This window comes from Mya arenaria, chromosome 8, assembly GCF_026914265.1.
Source record: "Mya arenaria isolate MELC-2E11 chromosome 8, ASM2691426v1".
In the NCBI taxonomy this organism is placed as follows: Eukaryota; Metazoa; Mollusca; class Bivalvia; order Myida; family Myidae; genus Mya; species Mya arenaria.
The window spans coordinates 68,500,765-68,527,568 of record NC_069129.1 but is presented as its reverse complement, the minus strand read 5'-3'; the positions used below and the strand labels follow the sequence as shown (position 1 = coordinate 68,527,568).

Below are 26,804 nucleotides of genomic sequence, written 5' to 3'. Positions count from 1 at the left end.
ATACGCAGTTTTCGATCAATAGTTGAAAAACTCGCTTAGGCCACGAAACCTCAAACTTTGTAGAGGTCCCAAACGTGATCATCATCATCATCATCATCATCATCATCATCATCATCATCATCACCACCACCACCACCACCACCACCACCACCACCACCACCACCATCATCATCATCATCATCATCATCATCATCATCATCATCATCACCACCACCATCACCACCACCACCACCAACACCATCATCATCATCATCATCATCATCATCATCATCACCCACCACCACCATCATCAGCAGCAGCAACTGCTAGTAGCAGTAATACTAGTCTATATTATGAGCTTATATGTTAAAGATGAAAATAAAAATATTTGTTGTAAAATATATAAATGAATAGAAAAAATGATCGTCGATGAAAACGATAAAATTGGCGTGGTTTTGGTAAAGCTGGTAGTGATGGTTCTGACGACCTTGCCATCGTTGTGACAGTATAAGAACTCATTCATTTCGAACGATACTTAAAACATCCACACCCGGACTTGTATGTACCATTGTACCTATTGTTTGCCACTTCCAAAATACTACTTATGTTCGTCGCAGTAGACGTCCGGTGTAAATTATACGTAGTATCGTGCAATAATAAGCGATACTTTACCTGTTTTATTTTGGAATAATAACTTTGTTAATGATTAAAATAAAAAAAATAAAACAATTAAATATATCACAATTCTTTAAACGGATAACAGACACGCCATTTCTATACGGAACCAAACGCTCGAAGCAAAATACAAGGATTCATAACTTGTATTATTTACAGTGGTAGTCACTGGATACAATCATATTCTCTTAGGATATTAATGTAATACTAAATTATAATACCAAATTATGATTTGTTTTAACTAATCACACAGAAATGTTATTAATAGCTTTATCCATACAATTGTTCTCCAATACGGCGTTGTCCGTATAAAAGTTACATAATGGCACAACCTGACGACTCCTCGCGCCTCCTGCGAGCCGCAGACGCCACGCGCTTGTTCTCCTGCTCCTGTATGAGGGCCTTCATCGGGTTAACCCAGTTGTCATTCAACCAGCTCATCTTGAACGTCATTATCTTCGACACCCTCTTCGTACGCCCTCCGACGATGACGCTGCCCGCGACAAGTAGGCTGTCCCGCACAGCCTCCAAATCGTAAAACTCGTTGCCGGAATCCTTGCACATTGCGTCGCTCTGGAAGATGCATTTGTTGAGGAGAACATCCGGTTTAAGGGCCAGGCATATCAAGACCAAAAGGTCCGTGTCGGCGCTGCTCAAGCTCGCGTAGTTGTTGTAGCGCCGGAGCCTCGAGATGTCCGCGTCCTCGTCCTCCATTTTCAATACCGTACACATACAGTTCAGGTAGTACATGAGCTTCGCCTTGGGGTGGTTGGGCACACGACAAGTGGTCCCCGTGGCCCGCAAACCCACACTCGTCCTCCCCATCATTGCCATGTTGACAATCAAGCGAAGTTTGTGCAGCCTATTCTTTAGAAATGTGTTTGCAAACTGAAAAATGCGCTCATGTGATTGTCTAATATACCAGTTATCTTTGATGGTCAAGTTGAAAAAAATAATCCTATTTATCAAATGCAAAGTGCTAGTTCATGGAAACCAAGTTATTTCGATAACCTAGGTTATGATAAATTATTGAGCAAACAGCGAAACTATTGCTACTTACCAACTATTGCGTAATCTTATTTATTTTTCAGATTTGGCTTACACAAACATGATGCAAATTCAAAACTGTTGGAGATTTCACCGAAACAAACATTCTAAAACGCTTACATTTTTTTGTATTAATCCTGTTCTGACCCATTTTCCTACCATTAATACGAACTAGCACACATTTAAAATTAACCAAGAGTTTATCAACAAGTTTCAAAAAGATTGGACAAAAAGTACCCTTTATTGTGCAAAGAAGGTCAAGATATGAGTCAGTGACCATTTTTTTTTATCCAGGAGGAACCGTATTCGTAATCCGCAAAGATTGCATCAATACAGACATTGCGACTAAGTTTCAGTAGAATCCGAAACTAAAATGAAGCTTATATTGCTTTAATAAAGTTTTTCTAATATTAAACCTTATGCCATACAATATTATCTGAAATGGCTCATTCTGACCATGATTCGTGTTGATAAGACGGAAAATACAGCCTCTTTTGCGTAAACAATATGTATATTTTGACCCAATATGACCTTTATACGAAATTTATCGAGACCTTATCGAGATAACTATTCTGATCAAGTTTCGCAAAGATCGGATGAAAACAAACTGCATCCAAGGTTTTACCTAGTGACCTAGTTTTTGCACCCGATATGATGCACACTCGAACTTGTCCGAGATTTAATCCAGTTTATATATCCGACCAATTTTCAGAGGCATTGGTATAAAATTGTGATTTATAAAGTATAAACAAAGTGTTTGTTGAGGACGGACGACGTACAGCCCACCTAATACAATAGCTCACATTTTATGCCCAGGCGAGCTAACAAACTAATCATGAACAAGCAAACAGATCGTTTTCAATATTTCTATTGTAATCACAGAGCTTTCATTACATACGATAAATTTCAATCAAACAGACGTCCAAAACGGGTGCTGTGAATGATCGTGTATTATGAATTTGAGTTGAAATATTATGGTCAAAGAACGTTATTGATTGGCCGATCTTCCGGGTTGTCATGACCTTGACAGTAGGTATAGCACAACTAATGAACCCGGAATGTTAACCTGATTCAGAATAACGGGGAAAACACGGTTTACTCTAGTTAATCATATGATCTAAAATAAAAAGAAAGGAATTTCGGTATTATTAATCACAACGTAACTAGTTTTAGCAAGTAGTTTATGAATGGTACAGACAAAGAAAGAATATATTAAGAGGTCTTTTAATAGCCAGTGGGGCGATATTGATCTAGTTGTATTGGTGCCAGCCTCTCGCACAAAAGGTAGATAGTGGGTTCGAAAAGGTATTTTGGCCTTTCTAACTAAAAGACTTACTTTGGGTTTCTGCCAATTAAACGGACTGTCTTTACAATCAGGATGCAATTGATTAACAAACAAATATAAAACCCCAAAGACAGTCGACAGCAGCGTGATCAAGCAGTGGTACTGTGTAAACAAATTACCGCTAAACGCGATATTCATATTTAAAGCGGAACATGTCGGATAAGCGCCAGGTGGGAAGCAGTACAAGAAGCATGTACGCCAGGTGTGAAATGGTACATGTTACATGAATGCCAGGTGTGAAGTGGTACATGTTACATGAGTGCCAGGTGTGAAGTGGTACATGTTACATGTATGCCAGGTGTGAAGTGGTACATGTTACATGTATGCCAGGTGTGAAGTGGTACATGTTACAGGTATGCCAGGTGTGAAGCGGTACATGTTACATGTTTTGTGCCGCGTGGACGACTGTTAATGACTCCTTCCCGAGATCTAAACAGGATCAAGAAATGTGTCTATTTCCTCGTTTTATTATGAGATGAAACACTTCGAAGTCAACAGTAAAAGTGCTCCCTGGCAATTCAATGGCAAAGGTATGGATCCAGCTCTCTGTCGCGAGCTGTACTGGATCCTGTGACTCAAACACTACACCATAGTTAAGCCGTTGCAGCTCTGTCGGACTACCAGACACCAAAGTGGAACCAAAAATCATGAAGGACATCAACATCATGAGTCGACTCTAGTCAACTAAAAATATAAGAAAATGACTTGTTATCTACCAGGAAAGCGACACACCGGTGAAATGTACACATTATTTCCTATCAAATGAAAGAGGACAGAAATAAAAGAGATAAGAAAGACCTTTCACACATCACACTTGCGCACACACTTTCTCACAGAAATCCTACTTTCAAATGACGTGGTGATAACTTATGACTTATTTGAGTACTACAGCATTACAACACTTTAGTATGGCCAGAAGCGATTTACTGAGATTGAAACCTTCATTCATATCAATTGATAATAAATATATGGTCCACATGTTCAATTAAATATATAAAAAGTCTCAGTGCAGTGACATACACAAAATAAAAGGACATCAATGAACAATAAGTATCTGAGAGCTCATAACAACGAAAGAACAAAAGTGTTTGGCCCTTATTTTAAATCAGAACACACAATTACGTTCAACACCTACAAATCTTTAACATATATGACAGCGGTAAAGTGTACTCAACTCAACAAATATCCATTTTATTTAAAATATGTATATGGCTTACGCTTTCTCCGTTTTCCTACTCTTGTATGTTTAATGTAAAACTGTCTAATCAATTCAGGCTTCACATTATCTTCGGGTTCCCATGACGGCTTGGATTTTGTATCTGACCATTCAAGGAAGAACTCCTTTCTTCCTTCCTTAGTTCTTTGCTTCAATATCCTATTTGCAGCATACCATCTGTCTGCCTTTTTCCAACTCTACTCTTTATCTTCGTCATTTTGGGAATCTATCTGTGTACCATCAGGTTTCATCGTTACTTCGTTGTTTGTCTGGTTCGCATTAGATGGACCTGCTGTTATATCATCCTGGACACCATTGTTTAAATCTGTACTTGAATCCCTTGTTACAGTCTTGCTACCATTATTGTTATCAGTATCTTCATTCCTTACATCACCTTTGTCAGAATCTTTATTTCTATTCCCATCATTGTCTTCCACCACATCATCATTGTTGAGAGGGCAGTCTCGATCCCTACCCACCACGTTTTGTGCCGCGTGGACGACTCTTAATGACTCCTTCCCGAGATCTAAAAAGGATCAAGAAATGTGTCTATTTCCTCGTTTTATTATGAGATGAAACACTTCGAAGTCAACAGTAAAAGTGACTCGAGCGAGGAAAGACACAACTTTTAGAGAATTGCAAAAACTATCATCATCCAATGACAAAGGATGTTACAAAACGTCATGGCAATACATGGCCAATGAAATTGAGACAATTAATCCAGACGCAGGGGACACTAGGGGCTGGGCCTTAAAAATGTCATTGTCTGACTTAATCTCAATCATCAGTTAAGCCGGGCATTTTGTTTATATTACAATCTAAAGTTTCGCAACAATCTTTAGATGTAGTGATAGGTTGTCAAGAAAAATAATTCCACAAACTAATTGATAATAAAAATGCTATACGCTGTGTATACTATAATATAAAGTTTGACAACTATGTTTGAATAGAGTAATAAATGTCATGAAATAATTTGGCTATTATCAAAATTCACTTTAAGCACCAGAAATGTATGTTTCTAACAGACAAAATATTCTAAAATTATGAAACATGAAAAGTATTAATGACATTTCGTAAAACTTCATCACGCAAAAATACTCGAAATTTTACAGCATAACACATGTATGCCAGGGCTGAAGCGGTTCATGTTACATGTATAGCAGGGCTGAAGCGGTTCATGTTACATGTATAGCAGGGCTGAAGCGGTTCATGTTACATGTATAGCAGGGCTGAAGCGGTTCATGTTACATGTATAGCAGGGCTGAAGCGGTTCATGTTACATGTATAGCAGGTGTGAAGAGGTTCATGTTACATGTATAGCAGGGCTGAAGCGGTTCATGTTACATGTATAGCAGGTGTGAAGCGGTTCATGTTACATGTATAGCAGGTGTGAAGCGGTTCATGTTACATGTATAGCAGGTGTGAAGCGGTTCATGTTACATGTATAGCAGGGCTGAAGCGGTTCATGTTACATGTATAGCAGGGCTGAAGCGGTTCATGTTACATGTATAGCAGGTGTGAAGCGGTTCATGTTACATGTATAGCAGGTGTGAAGCGGTTCATGTTACATGTATAGCAGGGCTGAAGCGGTTCATGTTACATGTATAGCAGGGCTGAAGCGGTTCATGTTACATGTATAGCAGGGCTGAAGCGGTTCATGTTACATGTATAGCAGGGCTGAAGCGGTTCATGTTACATGTATAGCAGGTGTGAAGAGGGACATGTTGAATGTATACCAGGGGTAAAGATGTACATGTTTTATGTATACCAGGGATGAAGAGGGACATGTTACATGTATACCAGGGGTAAAGAGGTACATGTTGCATGTATACCAGTGGTGAAGAGGGACATGTTGAATGTATACCAGGGGTAAAGTTGTACATGTTGCATGTATACCAGTGGTGAAGATTGACATGTTACATGTATACCAGGGGGTAAAGCGGTACATGTTGCATGTATACTAGGGGTGAAAAGGGACATGTTGCATGTATACCAGGGGTGAAGATGAACATGTTGCATGTATACCAGGGGTGAAAAGGGACATGTTGCATGAATACCAGGCATTAAGAGGGACATGTTGAATGTATACCAGTGGTGAAAAGGGACATGTTACATGTATACCAGGGATAAAGAGGGACATGTTGCATGTATACCAGGGGTAAAGAGGGACATGTTGCATGTATACCAGGGGTGTAGAGGGACATGTTAGATGTATACCAGGGGTAATGAGGGACATGTTGCATGTATATCAGTGGTGAAGAGGGACATGTTGCATGTATACCAGTGGTGAAAAGGGACATGTTGCATGTATACCAGGGGTAAAGAGGGACATGTTGCATGTATATCAGTGGTGAAGAGGGACATGTTGCATGTATACCAGTGGTGAAAAGGGACATGTTACATGTATACCAGGGATAAAGAGGGACATGTTGCATGTATACCAGGGGGTAAAGAGGGACATGTTGCATGTATACCAGGGGTGAAGAGGGACATGTTAGATGTATACCAGGGGTAAAGAGGGACATGTTACATGTATACCAGGGGTAAAGAGAGACATGTTACATGTATACCGGGGTAAAGAGGGACATGTTACATGTATACCAGGGGTAAAGAGAGACATGTTACATGTATACCGGGGTAAAGAGGGACATGTTACATGTATACCAGGGGTAAAGAGGGACATGTTGCATGTTTACCAGGGGTGAAGAGGTACATGTTGCATGAATGCCAGAGATGAAGAGTGACATGTTACATGTATACCAGGGGTGGAGAGGTACATGTTACATGTACACCAGGGGTGAAACGGTACATGTTACATGTACACCAGGGGTGAAACGGTACATGTTACATGTACACCAGGGGTAAAACAGTACATGTTACATACACGCCAGGGGTAAAGCAGTACATGTTACATACACGCCAGGGGTAAAGCAGTACATGTTACATACACGCCAGGGGTAAAGCAGTACATGTTGCATACACACCAGGGGTGAAACCGTACATGTTACATGTATACCAGGGGTAAAGCAGTACATGTTACATACACGCCAGGGGTGAAGCAGTACATGTTACATACACGCCAGGGGTGAAGCAGTACATGTTACATACACGCCAGGGGTGAAGCAGTACATGTTTCATACACGCCAGGGGTGGAACGGTACATGTTACATACACGCCAGGGGTGAAGCAGTACATGTTACATACACGCCAGGGGTGAAGCAGTACATGTTACACACACGCCAGGGGTGAAGCAGTACATGTTACATACACGCCAGGGGTTAAGCAGTACATGTTACATACACGCCAGGGGTGAAGCGGTACATGTTGCATGTACACCAGGGGTAAAGCAGTACATGTTACATACACGCCAGGGGTGAAGCAGTACATGTTATATACACGCCAGGGGTGAAGCAGTACATGTTACATACACGCCAGGGGTGAAGCAGTACATGTTACATACACGCCAGGGGTGAAGCAGTACATGTTACATACACGCCAGGGGTGAAGCAGTACATGTTACATACACGCCAGGGGTGAAGCGGTACATGTTGCATGTACACCAGGGGTAAAGCAGTACATGTTACATACACGCCAGGGGTGAAGCAGTACATGTTATATACACGCCAGGGGTGAAGCAGTACATGTTACATACACGCCAGGGGTGAAGCAGTACATGTTACATACACGCCAGGGGTGAAGCAGTACATGTTACATACACGCCAGGGGTGAAGCAGTACATGTTACATACACACCAGGGGTGAAACGGTACATGTTACATACACGCCAGGGGTAAAGCAGTACATGTTACATACAGGCCAGGGGTGAAACGGTACATGTTGCATGTACACCAGGGGTAAAGCAGTACATGTTACATACACGCCAGGGGTGAAGCAATACATGTTACATACACGCCAGGGGTAAAGCAGTGCATGTTACAACCACGCCAGGGATGAAACGGTACATGTTACATGTACACCAGGGGTAAAGCAGTACATGTTACATACACACCAGGGGTGAAGCAGTACATGTTACATACACGCCAGGGGTGAAGCAGTACATGTTACATACACGCCAGGGGTGAAGCAGTACATGTTACATACATGCCAGGGGTGAAGCGGTACATGTTACATGTACACCAGGGGTAAAGCAGAACATGTTACATGTACACCAGGGGTGAAGCAGTACATGTTACATACACGCCAGGGGTGAAACGGTACATGTTACATGTACACCAGGGGTAAAGCAGTTCATGTTACATGTACACCAGGGGTGAAACGGTACATGTTACATCTGTGTCAAGCGTGAAGCGGTACATATTGTATGCACGCCAGGGGTAAAGCAGTACATGTTACATACACGCCAGGGGTGAAGCGGTACATGTTTCATGTACACCAGTGGTGAAGCTGTATATGTTGCATGTACACCAGGGGTGAAGCGGTACATGTTGCATGCACACAAGGGGTGAAGCGGTACATGTTGCATGTACACCAGGGGTGAAACTGTACATGTTGCATGTACACCAGAGGTGAAACTGTACATGTTGCATGTACAACAGGGGTGAAACGATACATGTTGCATGCACACCAGGGGTGAAACTGTACATGTTGCATGTACACCAGAGGTGAAACTGTACATGTTGCATGTACAACAGGGGTGAAGCGGTACATGATGCATGCACACCAGGGTTGAAACTGTACATGTTGCATGTACACCAGAGGTGAAACTGTACATGTTGCATGTACAACAGGGGTGAAACTGTACATGTTGCATGTACACCAGTGGTGAAGCTGTAGATGTTGCATGCACGCCAGGGATGAAGCAGTTTATGTAACATGTATGTTAGGGTAGAAGCGGTACATGTTACATGTATGCCATGGCTGAAGCGGTACATGTTACATATACGCCAGGGCTTAAGCGGTACATTTTACATACACCACCATCGTCGAAGTAAACGATAAAATGGGCGTGGTGTTGGTAATGCTGGTAGCGATGGTTACGACGACCTTGCCGTCGTGGTGACAGTTTAATAACTCATTCACTTCGCACGATATTAAAACATCCACACCCGGACTTGTATGTGCCATTTGTTTGCCACTAACAAAATACTACTTATATTCGTTGCAGTAGAAGTCTGGTGTGAATACGTAGCATCATGCAATAGTACGCGATACTTTCTGTTTTATTTTCTGAATAATAACTTTTTAAATAATTATACTAAACAACAATCAGATATATTACAATACTTAAAACGGATAACAGATTCGACATTTATATACGGAACCAGACGATCAAAGCGAAATACAAGGATTCATAATTTGTATTACTTACAGTATAAGTCACTGGATACAATCATATTCTCTCAAGATTTAAATGTAAATAATAAATAAAGATAATAATTGACATTGTCTTGAATGAATTTATTTTTGAAACTAAAACAGAAAGAAATGTTTTTATAAGCTCAATTCATACAATTGTACTCAGATACGGCGTTGTCCGTATAAAAGTCACATAACGGCACAGCCTGACGACTCCTCGCGCCTCCTGCGGGCCGCAGACGCCACACGCTTGTTTTCCTGCTCCTGTATGAGGGCCTTCATCGGGTTAATCCAGTTGTTATTCAACCAGCTCATCTTGAACGTCATTATCTTCGACACCCTCTTCGTGCGCCCCCGACGACGACGCTGCCCGCGACTAGTAGGCTGTCCCGCACAGCCTCCAAATCGTAAAACTCGTTACTGGAATCCTTGCACATTGCGTCGCTCTGGAAGATGCATTTGTTGAGAAGAACATCCGGTTTAAGGGCCAGGCAGATCAAGATCAAAAGGTCCGTGTCGGCGCTGCTCAAGCTCGCGTAGTTGTTGTAGCGCCGGAGTCGTGAGATGTCCGCGTCCTCATCCTCCATTTTCAATACCGTACACATACAGTCCAGGTAATACATGAGCTTCGCCTTGGGGTGGTTGGGTACCTGGCAAGTGGTCCCCGTGGCCCGCAAACCCACACTCGTCCTCCCCATCATGGCCATGTTGACAAACTAGCGAGTTTGTGCAGCCGATTGTTCAGAAATGAGTTTACAAACTGAACAGTGCGCTCATACGATTATCTTATATACCAGTTGTCTTTTAGGGTCAATCTTAAATACTTATTTATCCAATTCAATGGGCTAGTTCATGGAAGAGATGAGATTTTAAGATGAGGTACCGTTTAATTCAGAGAATTTCAAATTTAAATCGTGATATTATTTTCCTTTGTCTTAATTAAATTTACGAAGAAAGGAAGTAGTTGGTCTTTTTTTCAGCGTTTTCCACCAATAGAAAAACACGATAGCCCATTGAACATAAATGGCCGCAGATCGCTCATTTCAAAATAAGCATATGCCAAGGTCATTTCTTATCTTTTACAGGGGCATGGTCTAAACAGAATTGGTCTAGCCAATATAAAATGATTAGAAAAATATCAAATGATTCCCTCTGCAGCATTTTAAGAATACCATACAATTAATACATATATATTAAACCCTGGAAAGTTTTTTTTTTAAATCTTCATAGTGACATTATATACGCTGTCGAATTGATCTCGTTATTTTACAGTTTATCAAATTTTAAAGTCCATTTGTTTTTAACGGCACCGGCAGTGCCCGGGACATTCGTGCTGACTATATACATGCTGTTGAAACTAAGTCATTCTAAAACTTTGAGAAAGGCAAAGCGAGGGAGGTTTAAGCCAAGCTGACGTTTTTAATGACTAGGGACTACGGACAACATAATTTTATGGAAATGCTTACGGCCAACGTTCGTGGTGTATCACATCATCAGGTGAGCTTAAAAACCATAATAAGCACGCGGTAATAATAACGTATCACTATATCGTATATAATCGATAAAAATGTTTATAGAATTGCCCCTTCTCCTAAAACAACGACCAAACAACAACAATAAAACAAACTTAAACAAAAGTGCAGTGGTAACCATATAGCGCTAGTAATATGCTCAAATAGTTCGCAAAGCTCGCATAAAAAGCACGAATTATTGCGTAAACATATTTTATTTTTTCAAATTTGGCAAATACAAAACTGCTTCATATTTGAAACTGTCTGTGATCTCAACGATACGGACGTTGTGACCAAATATTGAGTAAGACTGTTCGAAATAATGGCACCTTAAACAACTATTGATACTGTTTTGACCAAGTTACCTATATAACCCATATTCAAAATGAAGTAAGAATTTATCAACACAATCAATCTCACCAAGTCGCGCAAAGATTAGATGAAAAGAAAAGCCTCTATTGTGCAAACAAGGTTTTTCTAAGATTTTAGTCATTGACTTTATTTTTATCCAGGATGACCCGTATTCATACTCAGCAATGATTGCATCAATATAGATATTCCGACTAAGTTTCAGTAGAATCCGAAACTAAAATGCAGCTTATATTGCATTAATAAAGTTTTTCTAATATTAAACCTTATGCAATACACTATTATCTGAGATGGCCCATTTTCCAAATTACCAAATCGTTTATCAGCATAACAAAATTCCGATGTAATTTAGAAATTAATTATTTTAATGTTTAGACATTAAATTATTTCTACCTGAATCAAGCATTGAATATAACTTATTATAATAATTAACTAATTTAATGCTAAACCAGCTTTTATTGCTATGTTTTCCCATGTTCCATACATTTTTTATCTGATTGTCAAGTATACATTCTGTATAATTATCGTCTGCTTCTGTCGGAGGGCCCCTACTGAGGGGTCACGTGACACTGTAGGCGTAGCCTTATCGTCATCGGCGTGGTGTCAAATATTCTGACAATGACGCGCGTTGATAAGACGGGAAATGCAGCCTCTTTTTCGTAAACAATGTTTTTAAAAATTGACCTAGTGACCTTTATTTTGACCCAATATGACCTTTATACGAAAATTATCGAGACCTTATCGAAATATCTATTTTGACCAAGTTCCGCAAAGATCGGATGAAAAAAGCTGCATCCATGGCGTAAACAAGGTTTTAACTAGTGACCCAGATTTTGCACCTGGTATGATACACATTCGAACTTGTCTGAGATTTAATCAAGTTTATATATCCGACCAATTTTCAGAGGCATTGGTATAAAATTGTGATTTATAAAGTAAAAACAAAGTGTTTGTTGAGGACGGACGACGTACAGCTCACCTAATATAATTGCTCACATTTTATGCCCAGGCGAGCTAACAAACTAATCATGAACAAGCAAACAGATCTCTTTTTTTTGTAACCACAGGGCTTTTATTACATACGATAAATTTCAATCAAACAGACGTCTAAAACGGGTGCTGTGAATGATCGTGTATTATGAATTTGAGTTGAAATATTATAGTCAAAGAACGTTATTGATTGGCCGATCTTCCGGGTTGTCATGACCTTGACAGAAGGTACAGCACCGCTAATGAACCCGGAATGTTAACCTGATTCAGAATAACGGAAATAACCAGGATTAATCTGGTTAATCGTATGATCTATAATAAAATGAAAGGAATTTCGGTATTATTAATCAAAACGTAACTAGTTTTAGCAAGTAGTTTATGAATGGTACAGACAAAGAAAGAATATATTAAGAGGTCTTCTTTAAATAGCCAGTGGGGCGATATTGATCTAGTTGTATTGTGTCAGTCTCTCGCACAAAAGGTAGATAGTGGGTTCGAAAAGGTATTTTGGCCCTTCTAACTAAAAGAAATAGTTTGGGTTACTGCCAATGAAACGGACTGTCTTTACAAAAATAAAAACCGAAAGTCAGTCGACAGCAGCGTGATCAAGCAGTGGTATGTAAACAAATTATCGCGAATATTGCCTTCTTACAACATGAAATCAGCTTTGAGAACCTTTAAACTTAAGTTGCCGCTAAACGCGATAATTCACATATAAAGCAGAACATGTCGCATAAGCGCCAGGTGGGAAGCGGAACAAAGAGCTTGTACGCCAGGTGTGAAGCGGGACATTTTACATATATGCCAGGGTTGAAGCGGGACATGTATGCCAGGGCTGAAGCGGTACATTTTATATGTACGCCAGGGCTGAAGCGGGACATGTTATATGTATGCCAGGGCTGAAGCGGGACATGTTACAGGTATGCCAGGGGTGAAGCGAGACATGTTACATGTATACCAGGGGTGAAGCGGTATATGCTACATGTATACCAGGGCTAAAGCGGGACATGTTACAGGTATGCCAGGGGTGAAGCGGGACATGTATGCCAGGGCTGAAGCGATACATGTTACATGTACGCCAAGGCTAAAGCGGGACATGTTACATGTACGCCAGGGCTGAAGCGGGACATGTTACATGTATGCCAGGGCTGAAGCGTGACATGTTACAGGTTTGTCAGGGATGAAGCGGGACATGTTTCATGTATGTCAGGGCTGAAGCGGTACATGTTACATGTATGTCAGGGCTGAAGCGGAACGTGTTACATGTATGCCAGGGCTGAAGCGGAACGTGTTACATGTATGCCAGGGCTAAAGCGGAACGTGTTACATGTATTCCAGGGCTGAAGCGGGAAATGTTACATGTACGCAAGGGCTGAAGCGGAACAAGTAACAAGTATGCCAGGGCTGAAGCGGAACATGTATGCCAGGGCTGAAGCGGGAAATGTTACATGTACGCCAGGTCTGAAGCGGAACATGTTGCAAGTATGCCAGGGCTGAAGCGGTACATGTTACATGTATTCAATGAGAGAAGCGGTACATGTTACATGTATGCCAGGGGTGAAGCGGTACATGTTACATGTACGTTACGGGTGAAGCGGTACATGTTACATGTATGCCAGGGGTGAAGCGGTATATGTTACATGTATGCCAGGGGTGAAGCGGTACATGTTACATGTATGCCAGGGGTAAAGAAGTACATGTAACATGTATGTCAGTGGTGAAGCGGTACATGTTACATTATGTCATGGGTAAAGCGGTACATGTTACATGTATGCCAGTGGTGAAGCGGTACATGTTACATGTAAGCCAGGGGTGAAGCGTGCATGTTAAATGTATGATGGGGATGCGGCGGTTCATGTTTCATGTATGTCAGGGGTGAAGCAGTACATGTTACATGTATGATGGGGATGCAGCGATTCATGTTTCATGTATGTCAGAGATGCAGCGGTTCATGTTTTATGTATGATGGGGATGCAGCGGTTCATGTTTCATGTATGCCAGGGGTGAAGCGGTACATGTCACATATATTCAATGAGTGAAGCAGTACCAGTTGCATGTATGCCAGGGCTGAAGCAGTACATGTTACATGTATGCTAGGGCTGAAGCAGTACATGTTACATGTATGTCAGAGGTGAAGCGGTACATGTTACATGTATGCCAGAGGTGAAGCGGTACATGTCATATGTATTCAATGAGTGAAGCTGTACCAGTTGCATGTATGCTAGGGCTGAAGCAGTACATGTTGCATGTATGCCAGGGCTGAAGCAGTACATGTTACATGTATGCTAGGGCTGAAGCAGTACATGTTACATGTATGCCAGAGGTGAAGCGGTGCATGTTACATGTATGCCAGGGGTGAAGAGGGACATGTTACATGTATGCCAGGGGTGAAGCGGTACATGTTACATGTTTGCCAGGGCTGAAGCGGGACATGTTTGCCAGGACCGAAGCGGTACATGTTACATGTACGTCAGGGCTGAAGCGGAAAATGTATCAGGTATGCCAGGGGTGAAGCGGTACATGTTACATGTAAGCCAGGGCTGAAGCGGTACATATTACATGTATGCCAGGTGTGCAGAGGGACATGTTACATGTATGCCAGGTGTGCAGAGGGACATGGTACATGTATGCCAGGACTGAAGCGGTTCTTGTTACATGAATGCCAGGAGTGAAGAGGGACATGTTACATGTATGCCAGGTGTGCAGAGGGACATGGTACATGTATGCCAGGTGTGCAGAGGGACATGTTACATGTATGCCAGGTGTGCAGAGGGACATGTTACATGTATGCCAGGTGTGCAGAGGGACATGGTACATGTATGCCAGGACTGAAGCGGTTCTTGTTACATGTATGCCAGGTGTGCAGAGGGACATGGTACATGTATGTCAGGACTGAAGCGGTTCTTGTTACATGAATGCCAGGAGTGAAGAGGGACATGTTACATGTATGCCAGGGCTGAAGCGGTACATGTTACATGTTTGCCAAGAGTGAAGAGGGACATGTTACATGTATGCCAGGGCTGAAGCGGTACATGTTACATGAATGCCAGGGCTGAAGCGGTACATGTTTCATGAATGCCAGGTGTGAAGAGGGACATGTTACATGTACACCAGGGCTGAAGCGGTTCTTGTTACACGAATGCCAGGACTGAATCGGTTCTTGTTACATGAATACCAGGTGTAAAGAGGGACCTGTTACATTTACACCAGGGCTGAAGCGGGACATGTTTCATGAATGCGAGGTGTGAAGAGGGACATGTTACATGTATGCCAGGGGTGAAGTAGTACATGTTACATGTATGCCAGGGCTTAAGCGGTACATGTTACATGTATGCCAGGGGTGAAGCGATACATGCTACATGTATGTCAGAGGTGAAGCGGTACTCATTACATGTATGCCAGGGGTGAAGCGGTACGAGTTACATGTATGCCAGGGCTGAAGCGGTACATGTTACATGAATGCCATGGGTGAAGCGGTACATGTTACATGTATACCAGGGGTGAAGCGGTACATTTTACATGAATGCCATGGGTGAAGAGGTACATGTTACACGTATGCCAGAAGTGAAAAGGTACATATTACATGTATGCCAGGGGTGATGCAGTACGTGTTACATGTATGTCAGGGGTGAAGCGGTACGTTTTACATGCACGCCAGGGGTGAAGAGGTACGTGTAACATGTATGTCAGGGGTGAAGCGGTACATATTATATGTATGCCAGAGGTGAAGCGGTACGTGTATCATGTATGCCAGCGGTGACGCGGTACAGATTACATGCATGCCAGGGGTAAAAAAGTACATGTTACATGTATGCCAGGGGTGAAGCGGTACATGCTATATGTAGGCCAGGTGTGAAGCGGTACATGTTACATGTATGCCAGAGGTAAAACAGGACATGTTTCATGTAGACAGAGGTGAAACGGGACATGTTTCATGTATGGCAGAGGTGAAGAAGTGCATGCTATATGTATATCAGGGCAGAAGTGGTACATGTTACAAGTATGCAAAGGGTGAGGAGGTACATGCTTCATATATGCCAGTGCTGGAGCTGGACATGTTACTATATGCCAGGGCTAGAGAGGGACATGTTACATATATGCCAGGGATGAAGCTTGACATGTCACTTGTATGCTAGGGCTGAAGCGGTACATTTTACATGTACGCCAGGGGTGAAGCGGTACATGCTTCATGAATACCAGAGGTGAAGCGGTACATGTTACTTGTATACCAGAGGTGAAGCGGTACATGTTTCATGAATGCCAGGGCTAATGCGGTACATGCTAGGTACATGTCACATATATGCGATGGGTGAAGCGGTACATGTTACATGAATGCCAGGGCTGAAGCGGTACATGTTACATGTATGCCAGGGGTGAAGCGTGACATGTCACGTGTATGCCAGAGCTGAAGCGGTACTCCTTACATGTACGACAGGGATGAAGCGGTGCTTGTTACATGTATGCCAGGGGTGAAGCGGTTCATGTTATATATATGCCAGGGGTGAAGCGTGACATGTCACGTGTATGCCAGAGCTGAAGCGGTACACCTTACATGTACGACAGGGATGAAGCGGTGCTTGTTACATGTATGCCAGGGGTGAAGCGGTACATGCTGCATGTATGCGTGGGGTGAAGCGGTTCATGTAACATGTATGCCAGGGGTGAAGCGGTACATGCTACATGAATGCCAGAGGTGAAGCGGTACATGTGACATGAATGCCAGTGCTGAAGCGGTACATGTTACATGTATTCCAGGGGTAAAGCGGTACATATATTATGCATGCCATGGCTGAAGCGGTACATGTTACATGTATGCCAGAGTTGTAGGAGTACATGTTACATAATTATGTCAGAACTAAGGCAGTACATTTTGCATGAATGCCAGGAGTAAAGTGCTACATGTTACAAGTATACTAAAGGTAAGGCGGGACATGTTACATGTATGCCAGAGGTGAAGTGGTACATGTTACATAATAATGTCAGAACTAAGGCCGCACATTTTGCTTTAATGCCAGGAGTGAAGTGCTACATGTAACAAGTATGCCAGAGGTAAGCCGGGACATGTTGCATGTATGCCAGAGATGAAGCTAGACATGTTGCATGTATGCCAGGGTTGAAGAGGTACATGCTACATGTATGCCAGGGGAGAAGTGGTACATATTACATGAATGCCAGGGCTGAAGCGGAACGTGTTACATGTATGGCAGGGCTGAAGCGGTTCATGTTACATGAATGCCAGGGGTGAAGCGGTACATGCTACATGAATGCCAGTGGTGAAGCGGTACATGTTACATAAATGCCAGGGCTGAAGTGGTACATGTTACATGTACACCAGGGTTTAAGCGGGACATGTATGCCAGGGCTGAAGCGGTACATGTTACATGAATGCCAGGTGTTATGCGGTACATATTACATGTATGCCGGGGATGAAGCGGTACATGTTACATGTATGCCAGAGGTGAAGCGGTACATGTTACATGTATGCCAGGCGTGAAGCGGTTCATGTTACATGTATGCCTGGGGTGAAGCGGTTCATGTTACATGTATGCCAGGGGTGAAGCGGTTCATGTTACATGTATGCCAGGGCTGAAGCGGTACATTTTACATGTATGCCAGAGGTGTAGCAGTACATGATACATAATTATTTCAGAACTAAGGCGGCACATCTTGCATGAATGCCAGGAGTGAAGTGCTACATATTACAAGGATGCCAAAGGTAAGGCGGGAAATGATACATGTATGCCAGGGGTGAAGCGGTACATGTTACATAATAATGTCAGACCTAAGGCGGCACATTTTGCATGAATGCCAGGAGTGAAGTGCTTCATGTTAAAAGAATGCCAGAGGTAAGGCGGGACGTGTTGCATGTATGCCAGAGATGAAGCAAGACATGTTGCATGTATGCCAGGGTTGAAGAGGTACATGCTACATGTATGCCAGGGCTGAAGCGGTACGTGTTTCATGTATGCCGGGGCTGAAGCGGTACGTGTTTCATGTATCCAATGAGTGAAGCGGACATGCTACATGTATGTCAGGGGTAAAACAGGACATGTTTCATGTAGACAGAGGTGAAACGGGACATGTTTCATGTATGCCAGAGGTGAAGAAGTACATGCTATATGTATATCAGGGCAGAAGTGGTACATGTTACAAGTTTGCCAAGTGTGAGGAGGTACATGCTTCATGTATGCCAGTGCTGGAGCTGGACATGTAACTATATGCCAGGGCTAGAGAGGGACATGTTACATATATGCCAGGGATGAAGCTTGACATGTCACATGCATGCTAGGGCTGAAGCGGTACATTTTACATGTACGCCAGGGGTGAAGCGGTACATGCTTCATGAATACCAGAGGTGAAGCGGTACATGTTACTTGTATACCAGAGGTGAAGCGGTACATGTTTCATGAATGCCAGGGCTAATGCGGTACATGCTAGGTACATGTCACATATATGCGATGGGTGAAGCGTGACATGTCACGTGTATGCCAGAGCTGAAGCGGTACACCTTACATGTACGACAGGGATGAAGCGGTGCTTGTTACATGTATGCCAGGGGTGAAGCGGTTCATGTTACATATATGCCAGGGGTGAAGCGTGACATGTCACGTGTATGCCAGAGCTGAAGCGGTACACCTTACATGTACGACAGGGATGAAGCGGTGCTTGTTACATGTATGCCAGGGGTGAAGCGGTACATGCTGCATGTATGCGTGGGGTGAAGCGGTTCATGTAACATGTATGCCAGGGGTGAAGCGGTACATGCTACATGAATGCCAGAGGTGAAGCGGTACATGTGACATGAATGCCAGTGCTGAAGCGGTACATGTTACATGTATTCCAGGGGTAAAGCGGTACATATATTATGTATGCCATGGCTGAAGCGGTACATGTTACATGTATGCCAGAGTTGTAGGAGTACATGTTACATAATTATGTCAGAACTAAGGCAGTACATATTGCATGAATGCCAGGAGTAAAGTGCTACATGTTACAAGTATGCTAAAGGTAAGGCGGGACATGTTACATGTATGCCAGAGGAGAAGTGGTACATGTTACATAATAATGTCAGAACTAAGGCCGCACATTTTGCTTGAATGCCAGGAGTGAAGTGCTACATGTAACAAGTATGCCAGAGGTAAGCCGGGACATGTTGCATGTATGCCAGAGATGAAGCTAGACATGTTGCATGTATGCCAGGGTTGAAGAGGTACATGCTACATGTATGCCAGGGGAGAAGTGGTACATATTACATGAATGCCAGGGCTGAAGCGGAACATGTTACATGTATGGCAGGGCTGAAGCGGTTCATGTTACATGAATGCCAGGGGTGAAGCGGTACATGCTACATGAATGCCAGAGGTGAAGCAGTACATGTTACATGTATGCCAGAGGTGAAGCGGTGCATGTTACATGTATGCCAGGGGTGAAGAGGAACATGTAACATGTATGCCTGGGTTGAAGCGGTACATGTTACATGTTTGCCAGGGCTGAAGCGGGACATGTTTGCCAGGACCGAAGCGGTACATGTTACATGTACGTCAGGGCTGAAGCGGAAAATGTTTCAGGTATGCCAGGGGTGAAGCGGTACATGTTACATGTAAGCCAGGGCTGAAGCGGTACATATTACATGTATGCCAGGTGTGCAGAGGGACATGTTACATGTATGCCAGGTGTGCAGAGGGACATGGTACATGTATGTCAGGACTGAAGCGGTTCTTGTTACATGAATGCCAGGAGTGAAGAGGGACATGTTACATGTATGCTAGGGCTGAAGCGGTACATGTTACATGTTTGCCAAGAGTGAAGAGGGACATGTTACATGTATGCCAGGGCTGAAGCAGTACATGTTACATGAATGCCAGGGCTGAAGCGGTACATGTTTCATGAATGCCAGGTGTGAAGAGGGACATGTTACATGTACACCAGGGCTGAAGCGGTTCTTGTTACACGAATGCCAGGACTGAATCGGTTCTTGTTACATGAATACCAGGTGTAAAGAGGGGTCTGTTACATTTACACCAGGGCTGAAGCGGGACATGTTTCATGAATGCGAGGTGTGAAGAGGGACATGTTACATGTATGCCAGGGGTGAAGTAGTATATGTTACATGTATGCCAGGGCTTAAGCGGTACATGTTACATGTATGCCAGGGGTGAAGCGATACATGCTACATGTATGTCAGAGGTGAAGCGGTACTCATTACATGTATGCCAGGGGTGAAGCGGTACGAGTTACATGTATGCCAGGGCTGAAGCGGTACATGTTACATGAATGCCATGGGTGAAGCGGTACATGTTACATGTATACCAGGGGTGAAGCGGTACATTTTACATGAATGCCATGGGTGAAGAGGTACATGTTACACGTATGCCAGAAGTGAAAAGGTACATATTACATGTATGCCAGGGGTGATGCGGTACGTGTTACATGTATGTCAGGGGTGAAGCGGTACGTTTTACATGCACGCCAGGGGTGAAGAGGTACGTGTAACATGTATGCCAGGGGTGAAGCGGTACATATTATATGTATGCCAGAGGTGAAGCGGTACGTGTATCATGTATGCCAGCGGTGACGCGGTACAGATTACATGCATGCCAGGGGTAAAGAAGTACATGTTACATGTATGCCAGGGGTGAAGCGGTACATGTTATATGTAGGCCAGGTGTGAAGCGGTACATGTTACATGTATGCCAGAGGTAAAACAGGACATGTTTCATGTAGACAGAGGTGAAACGGGACATGTTTCATATATGCCAGAGGTGAAGAAGTGCATGCTATATGTATATCAGGGCAGAAGTGGAACATGTTACAAGTATGCAAAGGGTGAGGAGGTACATGCTTCATATATGCCAGTGCTGGAGCTGGACATGTTACTATATGCCAGGGCTAGAGAGGGACATGTTACATATATGCCAGGGATGAAGCTTGACATGTCACATGTACGCTAGGGCTGAAGCGGTACATTTTACATGTACGCCAGGGATGAAGCGGTGCTTGTTACATGTATGCCAGGGGTGAAGCGGTACATGCTGCATGTATGCGTGGGGTGAAGCGGTACATGTTACATAAATGCCAGGGCTGAAGTGGTACATGTTACATTTACACCAGGGTTTAAGTGGTTCATGTAACATGTATGCCAGGGGTGAAGCGGTACATGCTACATGAATGCCAGAGGTGAAGCGGTACATGTTACATAAATGCCAGGGCTGAAGTGGTACATGTTACATTTACACCAGGGTTTAAGTGGTACATGTTACATGTATGCCTGGGGTGAAGCAGTTCAAGTTACATGTATGCGTCAGGGGTGAAACGGAACATGTAATTTGTACACAAGGGGTCAATCAGGACATGTTGCATGTTCACCACGGGTTAAGATGAATAAGTAACATGTCAATCGGGTTTGAATATGGACATACTACATGTACAACAAGGTGTTTCGGGACATCCTGCATATACGCTAGAGGTAAATCGGGACATGTTACATTTGCGCCAGGGGTGAAGCCGTGAAAGGGAGAAGAGGTATCAGAGCTCACTGCGATGTTACATTTGTACTTATAAGTTTCTAAAGCTTTACTTCAACTCTATTAGTTCCAGTCCACAGATTTCCCGATGTTCTTTCAAAATAAACAAGCTCTTGACATAGCAAGAAATAAAACACCGTTAAAGTGCTTCTGGCAATCGGTATTTTGGGTTGCCGTTATTTGGCAATAAAGACAAACACAAAGGTTGCATGACAACACACTGGCCTGTGGGATGACATAGATTATAAACTAGGAAGTGACTTGCAGAATTTTCCACCCTTCTAACGATTCAATGATCTCTTCAAAACCATCCTTCAAATTGTTAGAATTCTATAATTTGAAACTCTCTGAAAGTTCACATATCAGGAAGTCCATTCCATAATAGGTATTGTTATGGTCTCTTCAACACCAGCCCTATAAATTTTAAGAATTCCAAAATAAGAAATTCTCTGAAATATGATTTATTTGGTATTTCACAATCAAGTGTTTGGTTCACAAAAGACCCAATCAAAAAGTTGCCTAATAAACGCGATAAGATTAACATAAAACGCATGCCAATGTACTCGGGCACCCCTTAAATAAGAGGTCTTATTAATTAACAAATTAAACAGTAAAAGTAAAAGAAAGCCTGTGGCCAGGAAAAAGATCAGACTAATATCGAGCGCTATTCAAGGAAGTGAACTTTTTAGAGTCACGTTGTTTAATGTTAACATCTCATTGACTGTCAGTTAAAACGCTTTATTCTACGGATCTCACTATGGCGTACATGCGGCGAGTTGAGTACGGGTTGAAGGACACGAGCCGGTCGGTGACGGTTCCGGCGGACCCGGCCGCCAAACTCATGTACTACCTGGACTCTATGTGCACCGTGCTGAAGTTGGACGACAACAGCGACATCAACGAGCTCCGACAATTTCGGAACTACTCATATTTGACGCACTCGGACCGGAACGTTCTCATGCACCTTTGTCTGCTTCTCAAACCGGATATCCTGCTGAACAAGTGCATCTTCCAAAACGACGCCCTGTGTGGAAACATGGCAAACAAGTTTTACGACCTGGAGGCTGTCCGAAACAACCTGCTTGTCGCCGGAAGTGTGGTGATCGGCGGCCGAACCCGCCAGGTAACCAAGATCATGACGTTCAAGATGTCGTGGCTCCAGGCAAACTGGTCGTCACCGATGCAGGTGCTAGCGGCACGGCAGGAACAGGAACGCCTACAGATACTTAGGCGACAACAGACTGGCCAGTCCTGTGCCATCCTCTAGAGTCCGGTACACACGGATATGTTTGGACTGATTCCGAACAATTAACGTTGGATATAGTGTTGATATTTAAATTTACTATATGTTGCTGTATGCCGGCTTCCCAAAGAAAATAGCATCCCGTGCAAACCGTCCATTGAACTTTGTACGTCTCATTGCTGCTTTTTTTTTTTCTGTTGACTGTTTGGATATGTTTGATTATAAGTATCTCTCATGTGTTTCCGGTACGAAAAGAAAACAAACGACCCGAGGGCACGCGCGAAAGCCGTAAACGAGGTTTGTCGAGTTACCGGCCACGCAGCGCCGCACGAGGGTCGGATCTTTTAATCCGGACCAGAAAAACACTATATATTTATAATTTTATATATATTTCTTCTTCCATATCTTAAATTTAAAATTCGTGGAAAAATTGAATTAGAAAACGCAGTTTTGTTCTTTTTACCAAAAAGCGCGTGCGACGTTGTTTACTGACGTCATAAAGGGCAGTTATTTTAAATTACTATTAACGTCAAATAGCTCCTCTAAAAACGCGTTTTTATGATCATTTATTTTAATTAAAAGTCTTGCATACCTATTTTATTGCGCTTTATTGAAATGGCATGAAATACTTTTCATAAACCATACAATGAATGAAATAAGAAGTGGTGCGTTGTTACACGTCACTCATCTTGCATGGGGGCTGAAAGACGGGTTTTTCTGGCACACCGGATAGGCATTTCCAGTGGATTCAGTCGTCCTGGAAAACTCCATCAAGCACCCCCATGCCAGATGAGTCACGCACTGTGACGTAATATTTTTTATTTCTTTGCCTATAAACTTTATGTAACCATAATTATGAAATTTCAGTAGATGAGCTCCATAAACATTAACTTTACAAAAATACACATTCAAAACAAAACATTAAAAGGCGTGATACTGAAGAAACTTCTTGACGTATACAGTGAATAAACATTACTGCGCGCAATGACGTCAGTATACATAATCGCATGCGCTTTTGGTTGAATAACAAAAATGCTCTTCTTCATGTACTTTTTCACATCATTTATTAAAGGTATGCCAGATAAAATATCAATCATGTGCTTCCGGTCCAGATAGAAAAATCCGACCCTCGGGCACGCTGCGTAGCTAGTAACCCGGCAAGCCTCGTTAGGTGGCAACGCAGGTGCCCTTGGATCGGATTTGTCTATCCGGACCAGAACCAACTGTAAGATATTATTATTCCAGCACTGGTCACATGGCCGGAAACACACGTCCGGCGTGCAAGACATCGTTATTCTAAAATTGTGCTATCTTATGGCGTTTTACCATTTACTTAGCATGCCTTGACTGATTTAAGTTATTGAATGTCACTTTTCGAGGACATTTGTGTGTAAACACAAAACAAGGTAACATACAATGAAAATACAAACACACAAACGGTTCTCTCCTTAAGGGAGATAATTACTGCCTGACTCGACACATAGTGCCATTGAAGTTTTATCCCCCTTCTTGAAAATTCAAAGAGACAACGGTTAAAATTGTTGAATATTTGGAAATGTAAGGTATGGCACTGTACATATGGATACGTTATACTTTTACCGAACATTTAACGTTGGATATAGCGTTGATATTCAAACTTATTTTATGTTGTTGTATGCCTTCCCCAAGAAAATAACATCACGTGCAAACCGGCCATTGAACTCAATGTGTCTCATTATTCGCGGCTTTGTATTATTTTTTTTCTGTTGAGGAACTTTCGAATATGTTTGATATCGTTATTCTATAATTGTATAATCTCATTAAACCATTCACTTAGCATGCCTTGACTTATTTAAGTTATATAATGTCACTTTGCGAGGTAATTAACACAAAACATGGTTACAGTACCGTGCCATGAAATATAAGCACACATGCGGTTCTCTCATTTGTTAAGGGAGGTAATTTCTGTCTGACTCGACACATGGTGATTGTAGTATTATTCCCCTTATTGATTTTTTTAAAGCTACAGTGGTTTTGTTGAATATTTGGAAATGTAAAGTTTTTGCAATAACTGGGAGAGGTCTTTTACATTTGCACCCCATAATGTGTGAAAGGAAAGGCGCTAATGTAATTTATTCTGAAAATCATCATTTACATAAGCTGTTTAATTATATTTACACTCAAATAAATTGCAACATATAAGCTGGGACTTCAAAAGTGAGGCCGTAATATTTCGCTTGGTTCGACAAGAAAAATATTCACAGCGAAATATTGAACAATGTTTGTAATCAAAAGAATTCATGTTATGTAGGTTTCGAAATAAAATTGAAACACATTACTACAATATCACTGCCACGAATTATCGAAAAACTTATCCAGCTATTTTAAATGTTTTTTTTTTTTCGTGATTTTGGTGCTATTACAGTCCATCGTTCATCAAATCCATCATTTATGTCCTGTGAGCAAGAGGTGTTCGTGACAATGGCCCTTGACTTTCAAGACTTTTAATAACCAGATAAAACATACATGTGAAAATACAGGTCCGTTACCATAAAACCTATCGTAAAATATTATTACATAAAGTATGATAATAGTGTTGGGAGTTGTTGCATAAAGGCAGCCTTCCACTATGTACAGCCCTGATGATTTCCGGGTTCAACTTTGATAGTTTCGGAAACTTTTCGGGATCATTTATCAATAAAATGAGCGAATCTTTGCCATCAGGCAACGAAAGGTTGCGATATAAACGCCGAAACTTATACGAAGTCGCTAAAAGATTAAGAACAGGCATTTAGAAGATGCCGAGTTAATGGTGATGAGTTCCCGAACGTCCCGAATGGTTGCCGTTGGTTTGCCAAAGATACCGTCGCTGTCCCGAACAAATTATTCGGCGTCCATATGTTAATACTTTTTAATTTGGATGCCGTTTTTTCGATCCCGATCTGGCCCCGCAGTGACAAGAAGGTTTCCGCAAGTGTTAAGGCAGGAGAAGGAAGGGAACCAGATCGTCGCGAAGAAATATCATCATTCCGATTTTGCGTATTTCACTCAAGGGAACTCTACGCGGTCCTATTGGACGACAGGTCTGTCGAGTTATCTTGTCACACAAATAAGCTCACATATAATATAAAAAAGAGAAAAAGAGTTCATGTCTTAAGGTTTGATTATCATTATATGTTGTAAAAGGTGATTGTTTTTTTTTAGTCTGTACTTGTAGGCAAAAATAGCAATTTATTACCCTAACGATTGTGATAAATATAATTATGTAAAAAATGAGCGATGAATGAACTATTTCTTTTCTCTCAAAACAAGGGACAGAGGCGTTTTCAGGTTCTAAGAAATCTGAGATCCGTTTTTAGGTTAAAAGGAGTTTTAAATGTTTTTATAAGAAGGCATTTGTGTGTTCCTAACCCTGTGGGAGGTTGATAAGGTTTTGGAACTGTGTGGGGTAGTGTTTTAGAGATAAAAAGGAAACGTGTTTTTTAAACAATGGATAAAGATGTTATCTTATCGATCATATTGTTGCTGACTCCAGTTAGACTCAAGAGTTTTGTTAGAATGTGTCCACGTGTTAAAATAATGATTGCCCACGAAACCAAATACAGGAAAGA

The 26,804-nt window shown here is 42.2% G+C and overlaps 2 protein-coding genes and 1 pseudogene across 2 annotated transcripts; 1 reads left to right on the top strand and 2 right to left on the bottom strand.

The window, feature by feature from the left end:
• Positions 1–708: 708 nt before the first annotated feature.
• Positions 709–1,528, bottom strand: LOC128244918 (uncharacterized). The gene has a single exon (XM_052963061.1). The coding sequence runs from the start codon at positions 1,486–1,488 to the stop codon at positions 970–972; it is 519 nt and encodes a 172-aa protein (XP_052819021.1). The 5' UTR covers positions 1,489–1,528; the 3' UTR covers positions 709–969.
• Positions 1,529–9,658: 8,130 nt separating this feature from the next.
• On the bottom strand, positions 9,659–10,334 carry LOC128245058 (uncharacterized; annotated as a pseudogene).
• A 12,139-nt stretch (positions 10,335–22,473) lies between these two features.
• Positions 22,474–25,030, top strand: LOC128243656 (uncharacterized). Its single transcript, XM_052961540.1, has one exon. It carries the CDS (start codon positions 22,729–22,731, stop codon positions 23,236–23,238), a length of 510 nt encoding a protein of 169 aa, XP_052817500.1. The 5' UTR covers positions 22,474–22,728; the 3' UTR covers positions 23,239–25,030.
• The last annotated feature ends 1,774 nt before the right edge of the window (positions 25,031–26,804 follow it).